Source organism: Ziziphus jujuba, chromosome 8 (genome assembly GCF_031755915.1).
Source record: "Ziziphus jujuba cultivar Dongzao chromosome 8, ASM3175591v1".
NCBI classification, from domain to species: domain Eukaryota; kingdom Viridiplantae; phylum Streptophyta; class Magnoliopsida; order Rosales; family Rhamnaceae; genus Ziziphus; species Ziziphus jujuba.
The window spans coordinates 28,115,976-28,141,366 of record NC_083386.1 but is presented as its reverse complement, the minus strand read 5'-3'; the positions used below and the strand labels follow the sequence as shown (position 1 = coordinate 28,141,366).

General features: G+C 34.5%; 2 protein-coding genes and 1 pseudogene across 2 annotated transcripts; 2 read left to right on the top strand and 1 right to left on the bottom strand.

The window, feature by feature from the left end:
- The first annotated feature begins 951 nt into the window (after window positions 1–951).
- LOC107414552 (rust resistance kinase Lr10-like) lies at window positions 952–1,955 on the top strand (annotated as a pseudogene).
- A 5,899-nt stretch (window positions 1,956–7,854) lies between these two features.
- LOC107414591 (rust resistance kinase Lr10-like) lies at window positions 7,855–10,452 on the bottom strand. Its single transcript, XM_060819359.1, has 3 exons — window positions 9,768–10,452; window positions 9,342–9,374; window positions 7,855–9,258 (listed from the first exon to the last, which is right to left on the bottom strand). The coding sequence occupies exons 1-3, from the start codon at window positions 10,450–10,452 to the stop codon at window positions 8,153–8,155; spliced, it is 1,824 nt and encodes a 607-aa protein (XP_060675342.1). The 3' UTR covers window positions 7,855–8,152.
- A 526-nt stretch (window positions 10,453–10,978) lies between these two features.
- LOC107414588 (rust resistance kinase Lr10-like) lies at window positions 10,979–13,561 on the top strand. The gene is made up of 4 exons (XM_048469852.2): window positions 10,979–11,658; window positions 11,869–11,901; window positions 12,144–12,173; window positions 12,273–13,561. Exons 1-4 carry the CDS (start codon window positions 10,986–10,988, stop codon window positions 13,397–13,399), a joined length of 1,863 nt encoding a protein of 620 aa, XP_048325809.2. The 5' UTR covers window positions 10,979–10,985; the 3' UTR covers window positions 13,400–13,561.
- The last annotated feature ends 11,830 nt before the right edge of the window (window positions 13,562–25,391 follow it).

Here is a 25,391-nt window from a genome sequence, read left to right as displayed (position 1 = left end):
CCATGCTTAGCTTAAATAATCTTAGCTTTGAACAATTCAAGAGTCTAAGTGAGCTGATATAATCATCATCTTGAATGGTGCAGATCGTATGGAGATGATTCAAGACTATATTCGAGGTAAGGATTTTTACTTATTTGTAAGGTTCACATTCTTTAATAAATAATCGTATTCCTAGCTAGGATATGTGACTTGCATTGGTCAAAGACAACACAAGGAGTACCAAAGAATTATTTTCTATATAGAAATGAAAATACCTGTTTATACCTACAAAAACTATGATAATAATTGTGGATATGAAGTTGCATTTGATAACATAACTGAGTACTTATAATGACCAATCCTTTTCTTGGTTTTTTCCTTTGCTTTCTGCAGATAATTACAAGCCAGGAGTAATATTCGTTGGTAAGTCCTTTTACTTTCTTTACTGACAAAATATATAATGCTTGTCCTTTACAATTTTGTAAATAAGGAAAACATAACAATCATTCAAGACAGTCACACATATTTTTCCATACCTGAGTTACAACTGGTTGATTTTTGGTTTGCAGCTTGAAATTTTGGCATTTAAATCACATTACTGTTGTGATCCTTAACTACTTAACACCTTAGGGAAGAATGAACAGAAACGTAGGGGGAAAGTAACTATTTGATAGAAACATTAAAATGTAGGACAAGTGTAATTGTATAAGAACTGGTTTAGTATTATGCTAGTACAAAATGTTTGTAGTTAATCACTAGAGAATTGAGGCCTTAAAATACAGCATGTAGCAAATATGCAACAAAAAACACATGCATATTATAATACATATAACACCGTTTATATTATATACATCATGAAGAATTTTTCTTATAAAACACTGTGATTATTAAAATTTCTAGCTAAAATGAAGAAGTTGTGCTAACCAAACTTTGCCCGTGATTCTTTTTGTAACTCTGATGGGGAACCCTATTCTTCGCATCAAGATCATCGCTCGGCTTTGCTTGTTTGATTATCTTTCTGATCTATAAATGGCGAAGACGACATTTGTCAAATTATGACCGTATAGAAGAGTTTCTACAAAGCTATAATAATCTCAAGCCTATAAGATACTCCTATGCAGAAGTTAGAAAGATGATGAAAGGCTTCAAGGAGAAACTGGGTGAAGGAGGCTATGGTTCTGTATACAAAGGAAAACTTCCTAGTGGTCCTTTTGTAGCAATCAAGATGTTGGGTAAATCCAAGGCTAATGGGCAAGAGTTCATTAATGAAGTTGCTACTATTGGAAGGATTCACCATGTCAATGTGGTGCAACTAATAGGATTTTGTGTTGAAGGATCAAACGTGCTTTTATATATAACTTTATGTCTAATGGGTCTCTTGATAAATTTATTTTTTCACAAGATGGAAATGACTCTTTAAGTTGTAAGAAAATAGTTGAAATTTCACTTGGAGTGGCATATGGTATTGAATATCTTCATTAGGGATGCAACATGCAAATTCTGCATTTCGATATTAAACCTCACAACATTCTTCTAGATCAGGAATTTATCCCAAAGGTTTCAGATTTTGGACTAGCAAGATTATGCCCATTGGATAATAGCATTGTGTCTTTAACTGCAGCAAGGGGCACCATAGGATACATAGCTTCAGAGTTGTTCTATAAAAATATTGGAGGAGTTTCTTACAAAGCTGATGTTTATAGTTTTGGAATGTTACTGATAGAAATGGCAAGCAGAAGGAAGAATTTGAATGCACTTGCGGAACACTCAAGCCAAATTTACTTCCCTACATGGATTTACGACCAATTCAATGAAGGAAAAGAGATAGAAATAGGAGATCTGACATAGGAGGAATCAAAAATAATAAAGAAGATGATTATAACAGCATTATGGTGCATACAACTGAAGCCAAATGATCGCCCTCCAATGAATAAAGTCATAGAAATTCTTGAAGGAGAAATTGAAAGCTTGAAAATGCTTCCTAAACCTTTCTTATATCCTCAAGATACGCTTGCAGAGAGTACAAAAGAAACATCAAATTCAACACGACCAATTTCAGATGAAGACTTGTCAGATATTAGTTTGATTTTAAATGAAAACTAGTTAAAATTTACATATACTAGTGCAGATATTTATTGTTCTGTCCTATTTGTAAGTAAAATGGACTTGTATGCTTTTTATTTGAATACACTGTGGAATTTCAGTTGTCAATTTCGCTACCATTGAAATTGTTGTCAAAACGTTTTTTTTTTCCCTATCATTTCTAAACAGCTCTGAGCAAATTGAACAACTTTGTATATATGATTAGCATGCAGCAGAGAAAATCCATAAATTCCATCATATTACATAATAATGATTTTGGGAGATGGTTTAGATTTTTCTTTGACCCAAAAATAAAATAAAAACAAAAACAAAAATCTCAATCATCTCCCAAAATCATTATTTTAGTATGTAAGGGCATGACTGAGATTGAAAGCAAGTCACAGACAATGAACATGTTCTACTTCCTGTATTATCGTGACTAGGGGTGGGTATGGATTGAGTTGGTTCGATTTTGAACCGAAATACAATCCAATCCATACATATCGGTTTTTCTAATTTACAATCCAAACCAAACAATTAAAGCATTAAATCCAAACCAAACCAAACCAAACCATTTATGATCGGTTTGGTTTGGATTGGTCGATCGATTTGAAACTTACTAATTTATAAATATATAATACAAATAAAAAATTTTCCAAATATATAATATAAATAATAAATTATAATTATCCAAATATAAAATACAATTAGAATAATACAACATAGTCTACAATGGAAAATAAAGAAGAAAATATAGCAAATGTTACACATCATGCACTTATTAAATAGCAAACATTAATGTCATCATCTCACTCCTATAAAATTAAATTAAAATTGTTAGAACAAATAATGTAAAATAATATATTCGTCAAAATTCATTCACTCAAGAATCAATGCATAATTCTTTTTTTTTTTAACCTTAAAATTTAGGTAAATCATAAGTCAATCAACGTTGACAGGTTCATTAATTTTAGTTGATTCTGTAAGATCTATAAAGATCAAAACAATAAAATTAGCAATAAATTATATTTAAACATTTATATATATATATATATATATATATATATATATATATATATATATATATATATATATATATATATATATATAAGTAACAATTGGATACAATATATGTAGATATATATATATATATATATATATGATGGAGATATAAAAAATATATATATATTATGGTGATGGTGATGGATTGGTGGTGGGCGGCAACAAAGATAAATGTTTAGTTTAGAATTATAAGTTACAATTTGATTTGGAATTTGAGATATGGGGATATAAAAAAAAAATATATATATATATATATATATTAAAAATTAATATATAAAAATGAAAAAAATATATGAAAATTAATATATAAACATGAAAAAAATAAAAAATATATAATTTTTTAGTTTATAATATATTATTTGGATTGGATTGAATTGAATTAGATTTATATTTTCAATCTATAACCAATCCAATCCATACAATTTATAATATTTTGAATCTAATCCAATATAAAAATCTAATCCAAACTGTTAAAAATGAATTGGATTGGACGGATAGAATTGAATTTTGGCCACACCTAACCGTTACCGATTGAATAATTAAGGTAGGTGCCGCACGGTACGATTGGATGGAAAACTTTGTCTGAACGTTTAAAATGAGCGTTTGTTGAGCCATGAATAATAAATCACCCATTGATAGAAGACCATGCATTCTGCCCCAAATAATTGTCCCAAGTTGGGCCTCCTGAGTTGGGACTAGTTAAGGGGCCTGAGGAAGGACATTATCACTTGTTGATTGCTCTAGTCCCTCCAATAAGCCCATGGCTTTCAAAAGATTAAAGTCGAGTCTAATCAGCTTATGTGAAAATGATAATTGGGCCCAAATTTATAATATATTATCGATTTTTTTGTTTGTTTGTTTAGATTTAGAAAATATCGTAATTTAGCTAATGGTTATATATTGTACATACAAATTTAGACATATTGAGCCCAAATATATTTAAGACCCACTCAGTAGACTAAAGTCATGATAGTCTATTAATTTTTTTTTTAATTTTTATTATTATCATTTGTCTCCATCATATAAGAAATTAACTCCCTTCCTATCTCAAAACTTTTTTGTTTTAAAAAAAAAAAAAAAAGCATTGGAGTTAATGTTAACAATGAGTCCAAAGGTAGGAAAGCCGCCACAAGATTTTCTTGCATAAACAATTTTTTTTTTATTATTATTATTTTTGAAAATTTCCAAGAAATTGCCCAACGAGGGATTCCCCACAAAAACGATTAGATGGAAACTGACATATCCAATATAGTTAATTTTGAATGAAAAAAAGTTTAAAAATCATTATCAAACATGCCAGTCCACATGCAACTGACGTTGGAATAATCAAATCTGGAATAATCAAACCAAGCATCACAACGAAGGTTCTATGAAATTGAGCTTTGTAGAAAATTAGAGAATGATACGTAAAGACTTTAAAAACTGAAGTAAATGCTATTGCTATTGTCATTGAGTAGCACTTGCAACGAAATTGTTTGTATGGACGTGTTTCATTGTTGACTGATCAGGTCAATGGATAATGGGTCCCTCGTATGTGGAAATCCTCCCTCCCCAATTTATAAAAAAATGTTTAAATATTAATCAAAGTAACATCAGGACGAAAGTGATGTGAAATTTATAAGCTTCTAAAAAATAAGAGAATGATGGTAAAGACTTTGAAGTCCATCCATGGCTGTATTATTAGAGGTGAAGTAAATGCTACGGCTAATCTTATAAACCCTTTACCCAACCTATTAAATGAGAAAGTGAATATAACCTTATGAAATTGTTTGTATGGGTGTGTGTTGACTGATCAAATTAATGGATAATGGGTCCTGCCTTCCCAATTTATCAAATTGAGGTTTGACCTCCCATGTCTCCCACCGTGTTAAGAGAAAAAAATATATATATATATATATTTAAGACCCATTCAGAAGACTAAAGTCAAGCTAGTCTATTGATTTATAACTATTATTTGTCTCCATCATATAAGAAATTAACTCCCTATCTCAAAAGTTTTTGGTTGGAAAAAAAAAAAAAAATTCATTGAAGTTAATGTTAACAATGAGTCCAAAGGCAGGAAAGTGACCACAAGTTTTTCTTGCATAAACAAGTTTTTATTTTTTATTTTTTTATTTTTGAAAATTTCCAAGAAATTGCCCAACGGGGCATCCCCACAAAAACGATTAGATGGCAAGAGACATATCCAATATAATTAATTTTGAATGAAAAAAAGGTCCCAAAATCATTATCAAACAGGCCCGTCCACACGCAATTGAAGTTGGAATAATCAAAGCAAGGACATTATCCCTTGTTGAATGCTCTGGTCCCTCCAATAAGCCCATGGCTTTTCAAAAGATTAAAGTCGAGTCTAATCATCTTATGTGAAAATGATAATTGGGCCAAAATTTATAATATATTATCAAATTTTTTGTTTGTTTGTTTGTTTAGATTTAGAATATATTGTAATTTACCTAATGGTTATAGTACATAGAACTTTAGACACATTGAGCCCAAATATATTTAAGACCCACACAGAAGACTAAAGTCATGCTAGTCTATTAATTAATTATTATCATTTGTCTCCATCATATAGGAAATTAACTCCCTTCCTATCTCAAAACTTTTTTGTTAAAAAAAAAAAAAAGAAAAGAAAAAAAAGAAAATGCATTGGAGTTAATGTTAACAATGAGTCCAAATGTAGGAAAGCTGCCATAAGATTTTCTTGCATAAACAAGCTTTTTATTATTATTATTATTATTATTATTTTTTGAAAATTTCCAAGAAATTCCCCAGTGAGGCATTCCCCACAAAAAACGATTAGATGATTAATTTTGAATGAAAAAAAGTTCCCTAAATCATTATCAAACAGGCCAGTCCACATGCAATTGAAGTTGGAATAATCAAAGCAAGCATCACAACGAAGGTTCTACGAAATTGAGCTTTGTAGAAAATTAAAGAATGATACGTAAAGACTTTAAAATCTGAAGTAAATGCTATTGCTAATGTCATTGAGTAGCACTTGCAACGAAATTGTTTGTATGGATGTTTTTCTTCGTTGACTGATCCTGTCAATGGATAATGGGTCCCTTGTATGTGGAAATCCTCCCTCCCCAATTTACAAGAAAAATGTTTAAATATTAATCAAAGTAACATCAGGACGAACGTGATACGAAATTTATAAGCTTCTAAAAAATCATTTACAATATGATGGTAAAGACTTTGAAGTCCATCCATGCCTGTATTATTAGAGTTGAAGTAAATGGTATTGCTAGTCTCATAAACCCTTTACCCGACCTATTAAATGTGAAAGTGACATATAATCTTATGAAATTGTTTGCATTGGCGTGTTTGATCGTTAACTGATCAAGTTAATGCATAATGGGTCCTCCCTTCCCAATTTATCAAATAGAGGTTTGACAAGAATTAAAAAAAATAATAATAATAATAATATTGGAGGTATCAAATAAATGTACAAAGATTTGTATCAAGTGACATATGTCAATATTATATAGATTAACATATTCTCATAATAAATTTTTAAACCGATAAATATAGTTAAATGTAAACCAATTAAATACACATCTTGATATCAAAAGAATTTAGGTGGTAGAAAACTTTGATTGGAAAAATAAAATTTTATGCTTAAAAGTAGCATTCGAGCATATAATGGCTCTGTGAACTATTGTAGTTTTGTTGTCATATTAGAAATATAGTTAAAGATTTAAAAAAAAAAAAAAAAATTCCGACGGTTTTGTCAATATACTTTGTCAAGCTGATTTGACAAAAAAAAAAATTAAATAGATATTGTTAAAAAAATAATTTATTTAAATTGTGTGACTCATCAAAATATTCTTTATCAATATATTTTCTAGAAAAATAGTATTATCATTTTAAGAAAAAAAAAATGTCCCAATTATTAATTAAATTGAGATATCTATAAAATCATTAAAGATTGATTTTTAAATTGAACATCTATTTCATAGACATCTATACTAAATAAACTAGAAAGTCTTGCGGTCTCTGTGTTACATAAATAACAATTTAGGGACTATGTTCTTTGCCAGAAAAGAACACGGCATGCTGTAACCAAAGAAACTGTACACCAATTGGTTGAAGGCTTTGCCATTCAGTTGTGAGCTTACGTGATCACTGATCAAAATGTTTGTTTGTAATTAAATATATTTTTGTAACTAAATTACACAATGATACGATATTTGATCTTAGAAAAGAATATTATTTTCAGAAAGTAGATCTGTATTTATTTAGTATATATATATATTTTTTTCAGAAAGTCTCAACGTTGAATTGTGATCAACTATAGAATGCCCTGAGTCCCAACCATCAGTCACAGCTGCTCTTTTGTCATAAGTCTTATTTTGTGTATGGTACTTATTTTGTGTGTGATAATTTATGTTCCACCTTCCACCAAAGTTTCAACTGGGACTCGTATAACAAGCATAAAAATATAATAATCTCATGTAATAAATTGTTAGGTGACCAACTAACATGAAAATAAAGGCCAGCATGTTCCTTATGGATAGTCTAAAATTGGCAATAACCATTTGTATTTAGTCTAAAACCTTGAGATGAAATCTTCTTCCCTCATTCATAAAAAATAAAAATAATATATATATATATATATATATATATATATATATATATAAATATAGCCAAATGCTTTTTGATAGTTGTTGAGCTCCAGACAACTATATTGCTACATATATTTATATATATATAAGGAACTATCAATAACGCTAATCTTTGTGATGTCTGTCATAATGTCAAATTACCCATTAATATAACACAACTCAAAGTAAGATTTTCTGTTCTTTGATAGATTCCCACTAAAAAGATTGACAATGCAACATGCACACAGACCATAATTTAAACTATGCTCATTCAAAAGTTGTCCAAGTTCCTTGATTTTCAACTTATTCTTTCTGGTGTGCTTGCAAACTGAAGATACTATGAAAAAGAGAGCAGAACGTTTTAGGCTTACAATAAGAGTTCAACAATTAAAATTCTAGTAAAAAAATTGTACTCATTCTTACTCCGCAATTGCTTCTAATTGCGTGTTCACGAGTTTTGCAGCCACCACAGTCCTGGTTGTTTTTGTTGGACCAACAGAGCCAAAAGGATTAGGGGGCACACTTAATTCTTCCTCTGCTTCCAGCATGTGAAGCACAACTTTCATGGAAGGGCGATCCACAGGGTACCACTGGATGCACCATAGCCCTACAATTGCAAGATTCTTTGCAATTTTAGCATCTCCCTCCTTCTCGATGTGGATTCGAAGATCTTCTCCTTCGTCCAGCAGATTATATATCCATTCTGGGTAGTAAATTTCACCCGTGTCCTCTGCTCCAACATCAGTGTTCTTTCTCCCTCCTACCATTTCAAGCAATAACATTCCAAAACTATAAACATCTGACTTATAAGATACTTTCCCAAAGTTCCTAGAGAACACTTCTGGTGCAATGTACCCAATGGTCCCTCTGGCTGTATTCATTGACACCATGCTTTGTTCCTTGGAACACAACTTTGCCAAACCAAAATCTGAAATCTTTGGAGTGAAGTTATGGTCTAGCAATATATTATGAGGTTTTATATCAAAATGTAGGATCTGTTGGTCACACCCCTGGTGAAGATATTCGATTCCTTTGGCTATACCTAAAGCAATATCTTGCAGTTTTTCCCAACCAAGGAAATGATCTGTGTCTGGCAAAGATATGTACTTCTGCAGTGAACCATTTGGTAAGAACTGGTAAACCAGAGCTCGTTGAAATCCATCCGCACAGAATCCAACCAACCGAACCACATTGACATGGTGAATTCGACCCATCGTGCCAACCTCGTTGATAAAGTCCTCTCCATCTCCCTTTGTACTATTGAGGATTTTTACAGCAACAGAACAGTCAGCAGACAGTTTTCCTTTGTATACTGTTCCATAGGCTCCTTGTCCCAACTTGTCCTTGAATTGATCTGTAATCCTCTTAATATCCGCATAGGAATATCTGCTTGGCTTTAGAGCCTTGTAATCCTCCAGAAAACTTTGAATTCTCAGCTCACTCTCTTTTTCCAACTTCTTGATACTATAATCACGATAACCTAAAATGATCACTACTACGAGGACAAATGCACCAATGCATACACCTGCTGCCAAAACTGAGTAAGGATCCAAAATTTTTTAGACATTAAAGATATTGAAACTTGAAAATACCAAGAAAACAACTCACCACTGGCCACAAATTTTCTTGATTCATTTTTACCTGTAAAAGAAATTATAATTAATTAAATCAAACTTTCATGTGTAAGAAATTAATCAATACAATCATGCATGATATATTGGATAGATGCAGTATCTTATAATCATAGAGACACTTGTGCAAGTAAATAAGTTTTTGGTCGATTTGATTAATTGGTCCTATAAAGGTTTACTGGACAAACTGATCATTATATCTGCTAAAATAATTGCTAACATGTACAAACTGGACCCGTATTCACAAATCATCTAATCTTCCAGTACTAATTATGCATCAAAATAAACTTTAAGCAGGAAAGTCCTAGTTCTCAATGATTACATTACGGTACGAAAAATCACCACAAATGTCTTGTAAACTATACAAATGTGATGGAAAAAAAAATACATATATATATATTACCTTGGATTACAGGGAGAAAACATTCCGTTTCAGCTCCTGTGCCATTGCTCTTCAATCGACAACTTTTTTTGTTTCTTTCACAAAGTGTACAATCTGGTTCAAACCATATTAGACTATTTGGGAAATACAGAGTTTTTTTATCTACGATCGAACACTGCACTATGGGCAAATCATCTAAGAAATAACCAGCAGAATCAACGGCATAAATTTGGAAGGTAGGCCCACTAAGGCAAGTAATCATGCCAAAGTTTTCATCGCTATGTTTTTTTCTTTCTAGCGTAGAACAATTTAACAAGAAAAAATTACTGTTTGTTTCATTGAAATGGAAGGGACTAACTGGTAAATGGATATTTGTCAGGGTGCAATTTTCAGGATCGTAAAATTCAAGTTCCTGATTCTCATAACCTATCCAATAAACGTAAAATTTTGTTGGACTATTTGGGAGCTCAAGAACTGTCTGGCGTTTTTCAGTGCAAGAGAGCTCAAAACCAGGATACCCACAATGATCAGGGTGGCGACCTTTAAGCCTGAATGGGAATTTGATATCTTGGTATCCACACCGTTCTACACGTTCGCACGGATTTTGGGCTTCTCCTCCTTCTCCGAGTTGTATGAAGAAGGCCACCAGCAATAACAATATGCAAAACCAAAGGGCCAACATTATTTCCAAGGAAACCAATATCATGTGCTAGCTGGCTAGCAAGGCTGATGGTGTACGCTAATTCTCAATCTGCTTTTTGGTATATGAAAGAGAGATTACATGGCCGTATGCTGGTGGTGGTGGTGGACCGTTAGGTAGAGTCAAAAGAATTGACTTAGCAAAGAAGTCTCCTAGCCGAGCTCTTTGTAATTATTATACTCGTTTAGTTTTCTACTACTTTCGGTGAGAGTGATACTTATAAGTGCGCCTTTCAAGCAAATTAGGCTACAAATTCTGAGCAGCCAACCCCAAAAAAGCAAAAAAGAAAAAAAGAAAATCCTAGCTAGGCTGGCTTCTTGCAGATGATATTATGGAAATTGGAAGATATTCACTGCTGTTGTGTTCATGGAAATTGGCCTTTGTTTTTCTTATTCTCCAGCAAACTTGTAAAGCAAAGCATAATCATCATCATCAGTGTCCCCCTTCTGCGTGTGGCAAAATCCACAACATAAGCTACCCTTTCCGACTCAACGACGATCCAAAGCATTGCGGAGACAAAAGGTACACCCTTTCCTGCGATGCGAACAACCGCACAGTCCTATTATTCTGGAAAGTTCTATGTAGAGGCAATCAATTACAATAACTACACTATCCGACTTGTAGATCCTAATGTTGACAAGGATAATTGCTCCTCTATCCCTTTGTATTCATTGAATAGCTATAATTTCAATGAATGGCATGATCCCTATTCAACCTTCACAAATAGGAATGGCTTCAGGTTGCGACTTTCAGAGGTTGTAGTTTTCTTGAAGTGTGAGAATCCAGTGAATTCTCTACATTACATTGACACCGCTCCTTGGAATCTTGGTACTGGGACTTATAATCCCTCCACCTCTGCTCCGTCCCAAGACGAAAGACATAATTCTTATGTTATGGTCTACGATGACTTCCGACTTCCTCATTATTACGATGAGAAGTACTATTTTGAGCGCCTCGGGTTTGATGATTTGGTAAGTTCCTGCCGTATAGAGCAAGTGGCTTTGAAATCCTGGAGGGGAATGAATATCACCAACACTACTACTTCCTACTCAGATATCCACAATCAGCTACTTTATGGATTTGAGCTTTCTTGGTTTCGATATTACTATAAACGAGGTCGAAGAAGTGTATATTGCCACCAAAACGACACCACCAACAAGGTTGAATGTCTACGTGAATGTGTTTATAACGGAGAAATTCGTACCCGTTGTAGTAAGACTTTTAAAATCTAATTTCAATTTCCCAAAACATAATTTCGTTTACTTCGTTTATTTATGTCAGCATGATTAATATGAATTGCAATGCGTTTTGGAATTTTCAAAATACCACAATTCAGTATGCTCATCATAAAGATAAAAATAAAAATAATATTATCATCTTGCCTTATTTTTTTATTTTTTTTAATTATTTTATTTTGTGCAGACCTTAAAGATACCATTCTGGACTATATTGACGGTGAGTATCATATTCGTGTTTTGCTTCAGGAGCTTCTGGACAAGAAATATTCATTCTGATCCATAGAGACTAAAATGACAATTTTCACATAAAAATATTGCTTCGAAATATACCTTTTTTTTTTTTTTTTTTTTTTCTTGGACAGATCTTAAAGATATACATTCATTGGCTGTGCGAAGACTTTTTTTTTTAAAAATATTTTTACTCTTTTTTTTTTTTTTGTTTTCAATTTTTATTGGCAGCAAATCGCGATAAGGGACTCGTAATAATTAGTAAGATCTTTTATTATTATTACTGTTAAATTTAAGCGACAATTTTTAGCCTCTACTAAAATTCTCACCCTTAATTATCTTTTGGTAACTCTCCAACAGTGCCTCCCTTGTTAGGACCAAGATTGATATTTGGTCTTCCATGTGTGATTGTATTTTTGATCTATAAATGGCGAAGACGGCATTTATCAATGTATGATAGCATTGAAGAATTTCTGCAAAGCCATAACAACCTTATTCCTATAAGGTACTCTTACTCAGACATCAAAAAGATGACTAGTGGCTACAAACACAAATTGGGTGAAGGAGGCTTTGGTTCTGTTTATAAAGGAAAGCTTCGTAGTGGCCATTTTGTAGCAGTTAAGGTGTTGGGGAAATCTAAAGCTAATGGGCAAGAGTTTATCAATGAAGTTGCCACCATAGGAAGGATTCACAATTACAATGTGGTACAACTAATTGGCTTTTGCTTTGAAGGATCAAAGCGTGCTCTTGTATATGAGTTCATGCCTAATGGATCTCTCGATAAATACATTTTCTCTGGAGAAGACAATGAATCCTTAAGTTGCAAAAGAATGTTTGAAATTTCACTTGGAGTTGCTCGTGGTATTCAATATCTTCATCGAGGATGTGAAATGCAAATTTTGCATTTTGATATTAAACCTCACAATATTCTTCTCGATCAGAATTTTGTTCCAAAAGTTTCAGATTTCGGGCTCGCAAGACTATGTCCATTGGAGGAAAGCATTGTGTCCTTAACTGCAGCAAGAGGAACTATTGGATACATAGCACCAGAATTGTTTTACAAAAACATTGGAGGAGTTTCTTACAAAGCAGATGTTTATAGCTTTGGAATGTTGCTTATGGAAATGGCAAGTAGAAGGAAGAATTTAAATGCAGTTGCAGAGCGTTTGAGCCAAATTTACTTTCCTTCCTGGGTATATGATCAATTTAATGAAGGAAATAACATAGAAATATTGAAAGATGCTACAGAAGAGGAATCAAAAATTATAAAGAAGATGGTGATAGTAGCACTATATTGCATACAGTTGATACCGAGTGGTCGCCCATCAATGGACAAGATCGTAGAGATGCTTGAAGGAGAAGTTGAATGCTTAGAAATGCCTCCAAAGCCATTCCTGTATCCACCAGATAAGTCCACGGAGGATGTCCAAGAAACAGCATCAGACGGTGACTCTTCAGAGATCAGTTTGATTCCGAATGCAAATTAATTCAGAGATGTGAATGACACTAGTTGGTTTGGATTTAATTTCCAAGGGAGAGCTAATATATTGTCCATTAGGGGCAGTGTGCCTTGTCTCCATGTATAATATATGGATCAAACCTGATTGTAATTTTTTAATTTCAATACAATGAAATAATTATTGTGTCCATTGCCTTGAATGTGCAGCAGAATATTGTACATGTATTGTTACGGAATTAGGAGAAAAACAAATGGCAACAGAAACAAAGAAATCGAAGAACAAACACACAATTAACGTGGAAACCCTTGACGGGAAAAACCACGGGCAGGGAGAAGCAAATCCAATATCGAAAGATTTGTACAAGGTGAGTCAAATTTCGAGATACCCAAAAAAACCCCCAATGACGGCCGAACAAAAATACAGATATATATATAGTATAGAAGAAACCCTAAAATTGAACAGGTCCATACCACGGGGGCGCTGCCCCCGCACCCCCGTCGGGCTCAGTGGTGGGCTACGATCTCGGGCCTATCGGCCGGAGACCTCCGCTTTCATCACAGAGCCCCCAATTTTTCTCCAAAATTTAGTTTCACCAAATGGGTCGCACCGCGAGCTTTTCGGGTCGGGTCAACAAGAATTCGGGTCACAAACTCTAACAATCTCCACCTTGACACGAATTCCATATAAGGAATGAAAAACATACAAAACTCCAATCTTCGATAAAAGTTGCCATCCTCTTCCACAAAAGCCCCTAAAGGCAAAGCTCAACAACAAACACCAACCAAGTCCAAGCAATGCTCAAACTTGGCTACTGGAAGTGCCTTAGTCATCATGTCAACAGGATTATCATGAGTACTCACCTTGTTGACAACAATATCTCCACGAGCAATAACATCACGTACAAAATGATACCGAACATCTATATGTTTTGTCCTCTCGTGAAACATCTGATCCTTAGTCAGATAGATAGCACTCTGACTATCACAATTGATAACTGTACTCTCCTGCTCAGAGCTCAACTCACCTATCAACCCCCTTAACCAAATAGCTTCTTTCACCGCTTCAGCTATAGCCATATATTCAGCTTCTGTAGTTGATAGTGCAACTGTTGCTTGCAAAACAGACTTCCGACTGATAGAAGTATCTCCAAGAGTAAATACATAACCAGTAGTGGACCTCCTTCTATCAAGGTCCCCAGCAAAATCTGCATCAACATATCCACGTACACCCTCCTTACTTCCACCAAACTCTAAACAAGTGTTAGTAGTGCCTCTCAAGTACCTTAGAATCCACTTGACAGCTTGACAGCTTGCCAGTGTTGTTTGCCAGGATTAGCCATATACGGGCTCACAACACTAACAGCATGTGCAATGTCAGGACGGGTACACACCATAGCATACATCAAACTACCAACAGCACTAGAATAAGGAACATGTGACATATACTCAATATCTCTATCCGACTGTGGTGACATATCAGCAGACAATCTAAAATGAGTAGCTAATGGAGTACTTACAGGTTTAGCGTTCTTCATTCCAAAACGCTCCAGAACTTTCTCAACAAAAGATCTTTGAGTCAAGAAAAGTTTACCTGCAGACTATCTCTCTCAATCTCCATACCAAGAATCTTCTTTGCCGCTCTCAAATCTTTCATCTCAAATTCACCACTCAATTCTGCTTTCAATCTGTTGATATCAGATTTCTTCTTGGCCACTATCAGCATATCATCAACATAAAGCAACAAATAGATAAATGAGCCATCTTCCAACTTCCTAAAATACACACAGCTATCATATTGGCTTCTAGAATAGCCATGGCTAAACATAAACCCATCAAACCGCTTGTACCACTGACGAGGGGATTGCTTCAAACCATACAAGGACCTTTTCAACAAACACACATAATCCTCTTTTCCTTCAACCTCGAAACCTTCGGGTTGCTGCATATAAATTGTCTCCTCAAGCTCACCATGCAAGAAAGCGGTCTTCACATCTAGTTGCTCCAACTCTAAATCATGCATAGCAACTAGCGCTAACAAAGCACGAATACCCCTTCGCTACTAAACGTGCTTTGTACCTCGAATCTTCAACACCAGGGATGCCTTCTTTCTTTTTGTAGACCCACTTGCATCCCACAATCTTCTTACCCTCTGGAGGTAATGCTAACTCCCAAGTGTGGTTCTTATGAAGCGACTCCACCTCTTCCTGCATAGCAATTAACCACTTTGCAGAATCCTCACATGAAATGGCTTCATAATAGTTGCGAGGATCACTGGGACTCTCGATCTCCTGTGCTGCAACACAAGCAAAAGTGACATAGTCAGCTAAACTAGAGGGCTTCTTGATCTCCCTGCGAGGTCTATCCTTGGCAATCGAATGCTCCTGCACCTCCTCAATTCTCTCTTCTTCCACATGAGTGGGTGTCTCAAATGGGCCTGAAACTGAACCATTCTGTGAAGTACTTACTTCTTCCACCCTAAACTCCACCTGCTTTGGCACACTGTCTGAAACAACGGGCTCCCTTTTTGGATGCAGCATTGCCATCTCATCAAACACAACATCCCTGCTAATCACAACCTTAGATGACTTTGGATCAGGAAGCCAAACTCTATATCCTTTTACACCCTGCGGGTAACCAAGAAATATGCCCTTCTTCGATCTAGGCTCAAGCTTACCATCATTAACATGAACATAGGCAGGGCATCCAAATACCTTCAAATCTAGATAATTAGCAGGTTTTCCAGACCATACCTCTTCAGGAGTCTTGCAATCGATTGCTGCTGATGGAGAACGATTCACCAAGTAGCAAGCTGTAGCAGCTGCTTCTGCCCAAAAGTCCTGTGCTAACCCAGAATTCGACAGCATGCATCGGACTTTCTCCATAAGAGTTCTGTTCATCCGCTCAGCCACACCATTTTGCTGCGGAGTTCCTCTAATTGTGAGATGTCTAACGATCCCTTCGTTTCTACAAAACTCATTGAAAACACCATCACAGAACTCCAATCCATTATCTGTACGAAGGCGCTTCACCCTTCTTTCTGTCTGCTTCTCTACCAAAGCTTTCCATTGCTTGAAGATAGCAAATACGTCATTCTTGTGCTTCAAAAAATATACCCAGACCTTCCTGGAGAAATCATCAATGAAGGTCAACATATATCTGCCACCACCCTTAGAAGCAGTATGTGCGGGTCCCCAAAGATCTGAATGAATGTAGTCTAGAGTACCTTTGGTTTTGTGAATTCCAGTACTGAAGCTAACTCTCTTCTGCTTCCCAAACACACAATGTTCACAAAACTCCAATTTCGAGATACTCCGATCACCAAGCAAACTCCGTTTGCTCAACATCGCCAAACCTTTCTCACTCATATGGCCCAATCTCATATGCCACAAACGAGTAACATCCGAATCTGACATGGACACTGAAACAGCAGCCGACCCCATTACCACAGAACCCTGTAGCCTGTATAATGTACCAACCAGGCTAGCTTTCATCACCACCAAAGCACCCTTCAGAACCCTCAAAACTCCACCTCCACCAGCAAAAGAACAACCAGACTTGTCCAAAGCAGATAAAGAAATTAAATTTTTAGACATATCTGGAACGTGACGTACCTCAGATAGTGTTCTGATAATTCCATCATGCATCTTCACCCTTACAGTTCCAATGCCGATGACATAGCAAGGATGATCATCTCCCATCAGCACAACACCTTTATCCACCGGAACATAAGAAGAGAACCAATCCCTATGGAGACAGATGTGAAACGAACAGGCTGAATCCAAAATCCATCCCTGCTTGCCCGAACTATCCTCAGTCACTGAATAAACATCTCCATCTTCAATTTCCTCATGTGCGACACTGGCTTCGGCATGTTCCTTACTCTTTTCATTATTTTTATTCTGAAGCTTACGACATTCAGTTTTGATGTGCCCCTTTTTCTTACAGTAGTGACAAATAAGGTTTCTAAACCTTGACTTCGATCTTGGCCGACTACCACCATTGTTATTTTGATCTCTAGATGATGTTCTACCTCTAACAATCAAACCCTCTCCTCCGGAACTCCCAAAATTATTGTTATCCGAACTGCTGGTCAACTCCTTATCAAACAACTCCTTAGAATATAAGGAAGCTTTCACGTCCTCCAATTTTAGGGTTTTATTACTATAAATCAAAGTCTCCCTAAAATTTTTATACGATGGAGGTAAGGAACGCAGTAGCATTAGGGCCTGATCTTCATCATCATATTTAATGTCCATGTTCGCCAGATCCAACAAAATAGTAGAAAAATCATCTATGTGTGTTTTAATAGATGTACCTTCAACCATAGAAAGGGTGTATAGACGGTGCTTCGCAATCAGTTTCGTTTGTTGTCTTCTGATCAAGGACCTCCCTCAAAACTTCATTGGACAAGCATAGCTGAATGGTGGATAGGGCACGCTCATCAACCTCGGCTTTCTTTTCGGCATCCCACGAAGACGGCATCTGCTCCTTGCCAACCAACGCCTTGTGTAAACCGTTCTGTGTCAAAATCGCCTTCATTTTGACTTGCCACATGGAGAAACTCATGTTGCGCTCAAATTTCTCAATGTCGAACTTTGTTGCCATGATCGAAAGACAAAGAAAAGAAAAACAAATTCCCAAATAGATCGACGCGGCTCTGATACCACTTGTTACGGAATTGGGAGAAAAACAAATGGCAACAGAAACAAAGAAATCGAAGAACAAACACACAATTAACGTGGAAACCCTTGACGGGAAAAACCACGGGCAGGGAGAAGCAAATCCAATATCGAAAGATTTGTACAAGGTGAGCCAAATTTCGAGATACCCAAACAAACCCCCAATGACGGCCGAACAAAAATACAGATATATATATAGTACAGAAGAAACCCTAAAATTGAACAGGTCCATACCGCAGGGGCGCTGCCCCCGCACCCCCGTCGGGCTCAGTGGTAGGCTACGGTCTCGGGCCTATCGGCCCGAGACCTCCGCTTTCACCACAGAGCCCCAAATTTTTCTCCAAAATTTAGTTTCACCAAATGGGTTGCACCGCGAGCTTTTCAGGTCGGGTCAACAAGAATTCGGGTCACAAACTCTAACATGTATAATGTATGAAGGCTTTTTGGTTTCCATTTGCAATGTTGTTAGAAGTGAGTATTCTGATCTGCCTGTCTGAGGTTTTGGTGGGTAAAAATGGTGGCCAATGGCAAAAAATAATATCTCTTTGTCCTTATTTATAGTGTTGCATTTTCTAAAAGATAAATCAATTTGAAAATGGGGAATGCATTATTGGACAATGGAAAGCAGACAAAAAAGGGCACTATGAATTGTTCCCCTGTTTTCAGAGTCATAGGAGCTCCCCTGTTTTCAAAATATTTTGTTAGGATTTTGTTTTATTTTGTCATGGTTATTCGCAAATCATGTATCCTTCTACGACTGTTGGAGAATTACCAAAAGAAATTAAAATTAAGGTTGATAATTTCAATAGCGGGCAAAATCTAATATTTTAAAATAATAATAGAATTTCTTACTAATGATTTTAAGAACCCTGTCGCAATTCACTGCCAATAAAAATAAGAAAGAAATTTAAAAATATTTATAAAAAGAATAGAAGTTATGTAAAAATATTTTAAAAGAAAATTTCTGTCAAATGAAAATCTTAGCTCTCCCCTAAGGCGACTCCAAACCAACCAGTGTTAATGCACGTCTATAAAATAATTTGAATTAGAATCAAAATTGATATGCGAAAAGTTACTGTCCGATGGTGTTTCTTGGACACACTCAGAAGACTTGTCGAGAGGATATAGAAATGGCTTTGGAGGCATTTCTAGGCATTCAACTTCTCCCTCAAGCATCTCTACGATCTTATCCATTGATGGACGATCACTCGGTGTCAACTGTATGCAATGTAGTGCTACTATCACCATCTTCTTCATTATTTTTGTTTCCTCCTCTACTGCATCTTTCAATATTTCAAAAATAATTATATTGATATGTCTGTTTCCATCCAGTGATTTTTGTTGGGAATGCCTTGTTGGCCAATTTCTTGGAAAATTTTAAGAAAAAAAAAAAAAAAACTTGTTTATGCATGAAATTTTGAGATAGGAAGTGAGTTAATTTGTATACGATGGAGGCACATAACAAAAATAAATTAACAGACTAGCCTTTTTTTTTTTTTTTTTTTGGGAAAAAAAAATTAATAGACTAGCTTGACTTTAGTCTTTCGAGTCAAGTTGAGTCTTAAATATATTGGTGCCTATTATGTCTAAATTCTTATATAACGATTAGCTAAATCACAATATATTCGAATCTAAACCTAAAAAAAGGAAATATATATATATATATATATATACACACAAAAAAATACAAAAAAAAAAAAAAAAAACCCAAAAAAAAAAAAACATAAATTTTTGGCCCATTATCATTTTACATAAGGATTAGACCTAGCTTTAATTTTGAAGAGGTATAGACTACTGGAGGGGATTGAAATTCAACAACTTAGACACATAGCGTAAATTGTTGAATGCTCAGTCCCTCCACTAGGCCCAACTTGGAACATCCATCCAAGCTGGTTTTGGCGCAGACTGCAAGGTCTTATTTTAATGGGTGGTTTTGTATTCTTGGCCCAACTAATGCTCATTTAAGATGTTCTGAACATGTTCATAAGTTCTTTGGCGGTGAGTTTCTTTCAATCTCAATCATCTCCCAAAATCATTACTTTATTATTTAATATAATGGAATTCATGGATTTTCTCTGTTGCATGCATGCTAATCAGATAAAGAAAAGTGTTCAGTTTGCTCAGACTTGTTTAGAAATGCAGAAAATAAGTTTTGACAACAATTTCATGGTAGCGAAATTGGCAACTGAATTCCTATAATGTACTTAAATAAAAAGCATTCAAGTTCATTTTACTGTCAAATAGGACAGAATAAATTGAATACTAAACTATTTGCACCAGTATATGTAAATGTTAACTACTTTGCATGTAAAATGAAACTAATATCTTTGAAGAGTCCTCTTCTGATGGTGTTGAATTTGATGTTTCTCTTGTACTCTTTACAGGCGTATCTTGATGATATAACAAAGGTTTGGGAGGCATTTTCAAGATTTCAACTTCTCCTTCAAGCATTTCTATGACTTAATCATTGATGGGCGATCGTTTGGCTTCAGTTGTATGCACCACAATGCTATTATGATCATCTTCTTTATTAGTTTTGGTTCCTCCTCTGTCATATATCCTATTTCTATATCTTTTCCTTCATTTCAAAAAGATTATCTTTTTAGAAAATGCAACATCAGGACAGATATTATTTTTGGCCATTGGCCAGCAATTTTTACCCACCAATGCCGAAGAGAGACAGATCAGAATACTCACCTCTAACAGCACTGCGAATGGAAACCAAAAAGCCTACATCATAAACCATAACAATAATTTCAGTCTAAATGGAACCTTTAAAAATGTGCAAAACGTATATAACAATAATTTCTTTTGGTAATTCTCCAACAGTGCGTCCCTTGTTAATACCGAGATTCATATTTGTCCTTCCATGCGTGATTATATTTTTGATCCATAAATGGCGAAGGCGACATGTGTCTGTATTATAATATTGAAGAATTTCTACAAAGTCACAAACATAGAGAGCTAAGAAAGAAAAATCAAGAACAAACAAAACAGAAGCAAGAAAAATCAAGAAATGGACTGTTTGGATAACAAGAAAACCAGAGAGAAAGTTCGAGAACCAGAAAAGAACTTTTGCATTTTTATTATTTACTTAAAAGTTAATGAAAATACAATCACAAACTTATATTTATACACTTGTCTAATATTAACAGCTTTTACATAATATGATTGGTTGATATCGGTATCACATGGATTGATGAGCTGTCAAAGCTTCTAACAGAAAATAGATGAGATGTCATAACTACATGTGAGAGTTGGTTGAGCTGGCAGTAGTATTCTGGAAATGTCTCTAACACCCCCTGCAAACAAAAATCTAATGTAATGAAAACCAACTTTTGTTTGATATAAAGAGAATTAGCTCTTCAATCTTTGTAGAGTTGTCATGAGCTTGAATTATTCTTCCTTCGGAAAGTTGTCTGGAACTTGAAAAAGTGGAGAATGCTTGTATAGCTTGAATTCGTGTTACAAATGAGAGTCCAACCCTTTTTATGATAATTAAAATATATAATATAAAAAAATACAAAAATATACCAATCCTAAGAATCCATAGGATTAATTGTGGATCCAATACAACAATAGAAACATTTAAGTTGTTTCGCTTTATATTTTATATTTAAGATCTTATCTTGCATATCTAGATAGGTCTGTATCTATCAAAAATTGATAAAATCTTTGTATTTGGCTCAATCCTTTTACTAAAAGATTGGGCCGAGTTTAATTTCAATTACAATTAAGAGAATGAATAGTAATTACAACATCTCTTCTTCTTCTTTTATAGCACAGACTATTACATATTCTTGACTCTTCCAGATTCTTGACTCTTCCAGAGCCTATTGAATAATTTTTATGGAATCCCATACAGATAGATAAATATAGACCTATTATTTATTTGTTGAATAAATATATGGGTGGAAAAAATCATAACTATACTTAACAGTAAAAGATTGGGCCGAGTTTAATTTCAATTACAATTAAGAGAATGAATAGTAATTACAACATCTCTTCTTCTTCTTTTATAGCACAGACTATTACATATTCTTGACTCTTCCAGATTCTTGACTCTTCCAGAGCCTATTGAATAATTTTTATGGAATCCCATACAGATAGATAAATATAGACCTATTATTTATTTGTTGAATAAATATATGGGTGGAAAAAATCATAACTATACTTAACAGTAAAACACTAGGAAAAACCCACATGCGATGAAGATTTTTTATTACCATTGGAAAAAGTAGAAGTCCTATCCCTATTAACATAGGAGTTGGAAGGGGAATGAAAGGTATGATCCATGAATATTGATATTTATATTCCATAAAAAAGAATCTTTTTATCTTAATTAATTGTTTCTGATTCATCGGCTTTTATTTCTTTTGAAAAGGGTCAGTTAATAAAAAAAAGTTAAGATATACAAAATTGAAATAGAATTTTCTAGCTTTGATTATTCTGAATCTTTTTCAACTACCTCAAATATTTCAAATCAAGAGGTTAGAGTTGGTCAAACGATATGACCAAGTTATGCACTTGAATATTTCCCAGCTGCTCCGGGCCATTTATGGTTATTGCTTCTGTGAACATAATAGCTAAATAATCCCAACGCATTACATAAGGCAGATATTGCATAATTGTTCAATTTTTTCGCTAACCTTTATTAATAATTAATATTAATTAGTGTATATACTCACTTAGGTATACTCAGTATAATAGTATAATTATTATATGAATTATAAGATATCTTTAGTTTTGATCTGAGAAAGAGAAAACGAGCTATTCCCAAAGGTTTAGTAAATATATCTGCAACTTGCTCTCCTGTAAGAACATACTAGATTTCAAATAACTTTCTAAAAACTCTCTTTCTAACATAATGTACATCAATTTCAATATGTTTTGTGCGAAAATGATATACGGGATTATAAGTTAAAGCTATTGCTCCCAAATTGTCCGACCACATGATAGGAGGTTGTAAATTTAACTGTAGTTCTTTAGACAACTCAGACAACCAGCTTAGCTCTGTTGAAATATTTGCTAAAGCACGGTATTCAGCCTCTGTACCCGAATGAGCTACTACCGCTCGCTTCTTTGAGCTCCAAGATACTAAATTTGGATCAAGAAAAATACAGAAACCACTACATTACCTTTTATCATCTGGACAGCTTGCCCAATCACTATCTGAAAACCCATGAAAAACAAGTCTATGTGGATCAGGAATGTGTAGATGAATGCCACAGTAAATTGTTCCATTTAGATATCGTAGGAGCCTTTTACAAGCTTTCTAGTGACTTATTTTTGGAGAGTGAACAAACTGACACAACTTATTTATAGAGAAAGTAATTTTAGGTCGTGTAATAGTGAGATACTGTAAGGCACCCACTATACTTTTATATTCCTCAGGATTAGTAAGAATATCACCTTCATGACAAGAAAGTTGTTTACCAATATTCATTGGAGTAAAAGATCTTGATGTTGGGTGAAGAAGACTTTAGGTTTACTAATGCCACTTTTGGAACATGTCTGCATAGGATGAACATTATGAGGAGCAGACAAATGGTTCTGTAACTTGAGAGCAGGCAAGGTCACAGGTGAATTTTAAGGGTTATTGGATACTGGTGTGGTAAGAACTGAATTTTGAGCATCTAAAACTTTTGAGGTGGAAGCAAAATCAGTAGGTAGAGCTTCAACAAATTCCATAGTAAGCAAGTTTAAAGCAGGCTCAGAAGGTAGATCTCCAAGAATTTCAAAGGTAGATTCATTGGGAATTTCTTCAGCATGAATATCGAATTAAGATAAATTTCTCAGCTGGACTTGATTCACTGTTTATCATTGTTGCTGCAGATAAAGAGTTTTGAATACTAACACCATTACAAGTAACAGTAGGGAGAGGAATAGAGCATTTTGACTTTTCTTGAACAATATAAAGAGGATCAGTTGACCACTTCTAACTTTCAGATGAAGTGATTTTAGATGCAACATCATTTTTAGCTGATGAAGGGAAACCATGTTTAAAAGGGAATTCTATTTCATTGAAATCAACACTCTTTGCAATATACACTCTCCTTTTTGCATCCAAGCATTTATACCCCTTGTGCTGAAGGCTATATCCAATAAACACACATTTAGTTATGTGAAAATTAAGCTTCTAAGAATAATGTGGTCGAAGATAAGGGTAACATGAACAGCCAAATACTTTGAGGAAAGAATAATCTGGAATTTGACCATAAAATTTTTGGAAAGGGCTGCAGAAATTAAGAACTGCTATTGGTAGTAGATTAATAAGAAACACTGCTGACTGAAATGCTTCCCACAAGAATTGCAAGGACATATGGGCTTGAGCAATCATACATAAGCCAACCTTAACAATGTGACGATGTTGTCTCTCTGCTCTACCATTTTGAGCATGCATATAAGGATAGGAATGTCTCATACTAATCTCATATTGCTTCAAATAGGAAGGAAAGCTTCTTATTCACCACCCCAATCCGTTTCTAGACATTTGAGTTGAAAACCTGTGCTTCATTCAACCATTTTATGAAAAGTAGTAAAAATAGTAAGAGCTTCATCTTTGGTCTTCAATGGATAAATCCAAGTAAACCGTGTGAAATCATTAACAAAGTGAATGTAATAATGATAACCTTCTTTGGACAGGGTTGGTACTGGCCCCTAAAGATCTGAATGAACCAACTCAAGAGGTTGTTTGGTTTTACTAACTGAAGAAGAAAAACTTTGTAAATATTGTTTACCAAATTTGCAAGCTTCACAAAACAAAAGTATATCTTTATTGATATTCTGAGAATGATTACACAGCTGCAAGACTTTATGCAGAATGGGAAATGATACATGACCAAGTCTTTGATGCAATACATTCAAATCAGTTCCAACATTTTGATTAGCAAAAGAAGACTTGATTACAATATCAGAAACAACATCAGTCTTGGTCACACCATTAGATACACTATCATATTTTATATTGACAGAAAAAGCATCAGTTGGTAATTAGGAATTACATCAGAAACTACACCAGACAGAACAAAATATTGTAGAAATATTATGGTACATTATTCACAAAGCAAGATTTTGAGACAATTGAGATGAATCATTTTCAGTCATTGTAGCCCCACTTTGAGTAAAAGAAGGTGAATTCAAGTATTGATGAGAAGAATCAACCAAATGTAATAAATCTAGCTTGTACAATCCCCCTTCAAGTGTTCCTTGTAGAATAGCTTCTCCTAGCTCTTTATCCTTCATCAAGCAATAGTTAGATTGAAATTCAAAGGAAACTGAATTATCTTGTGTCAATCTAGAAACAATAATAAGTTTTTTAGATATATGAGGAACTATAAG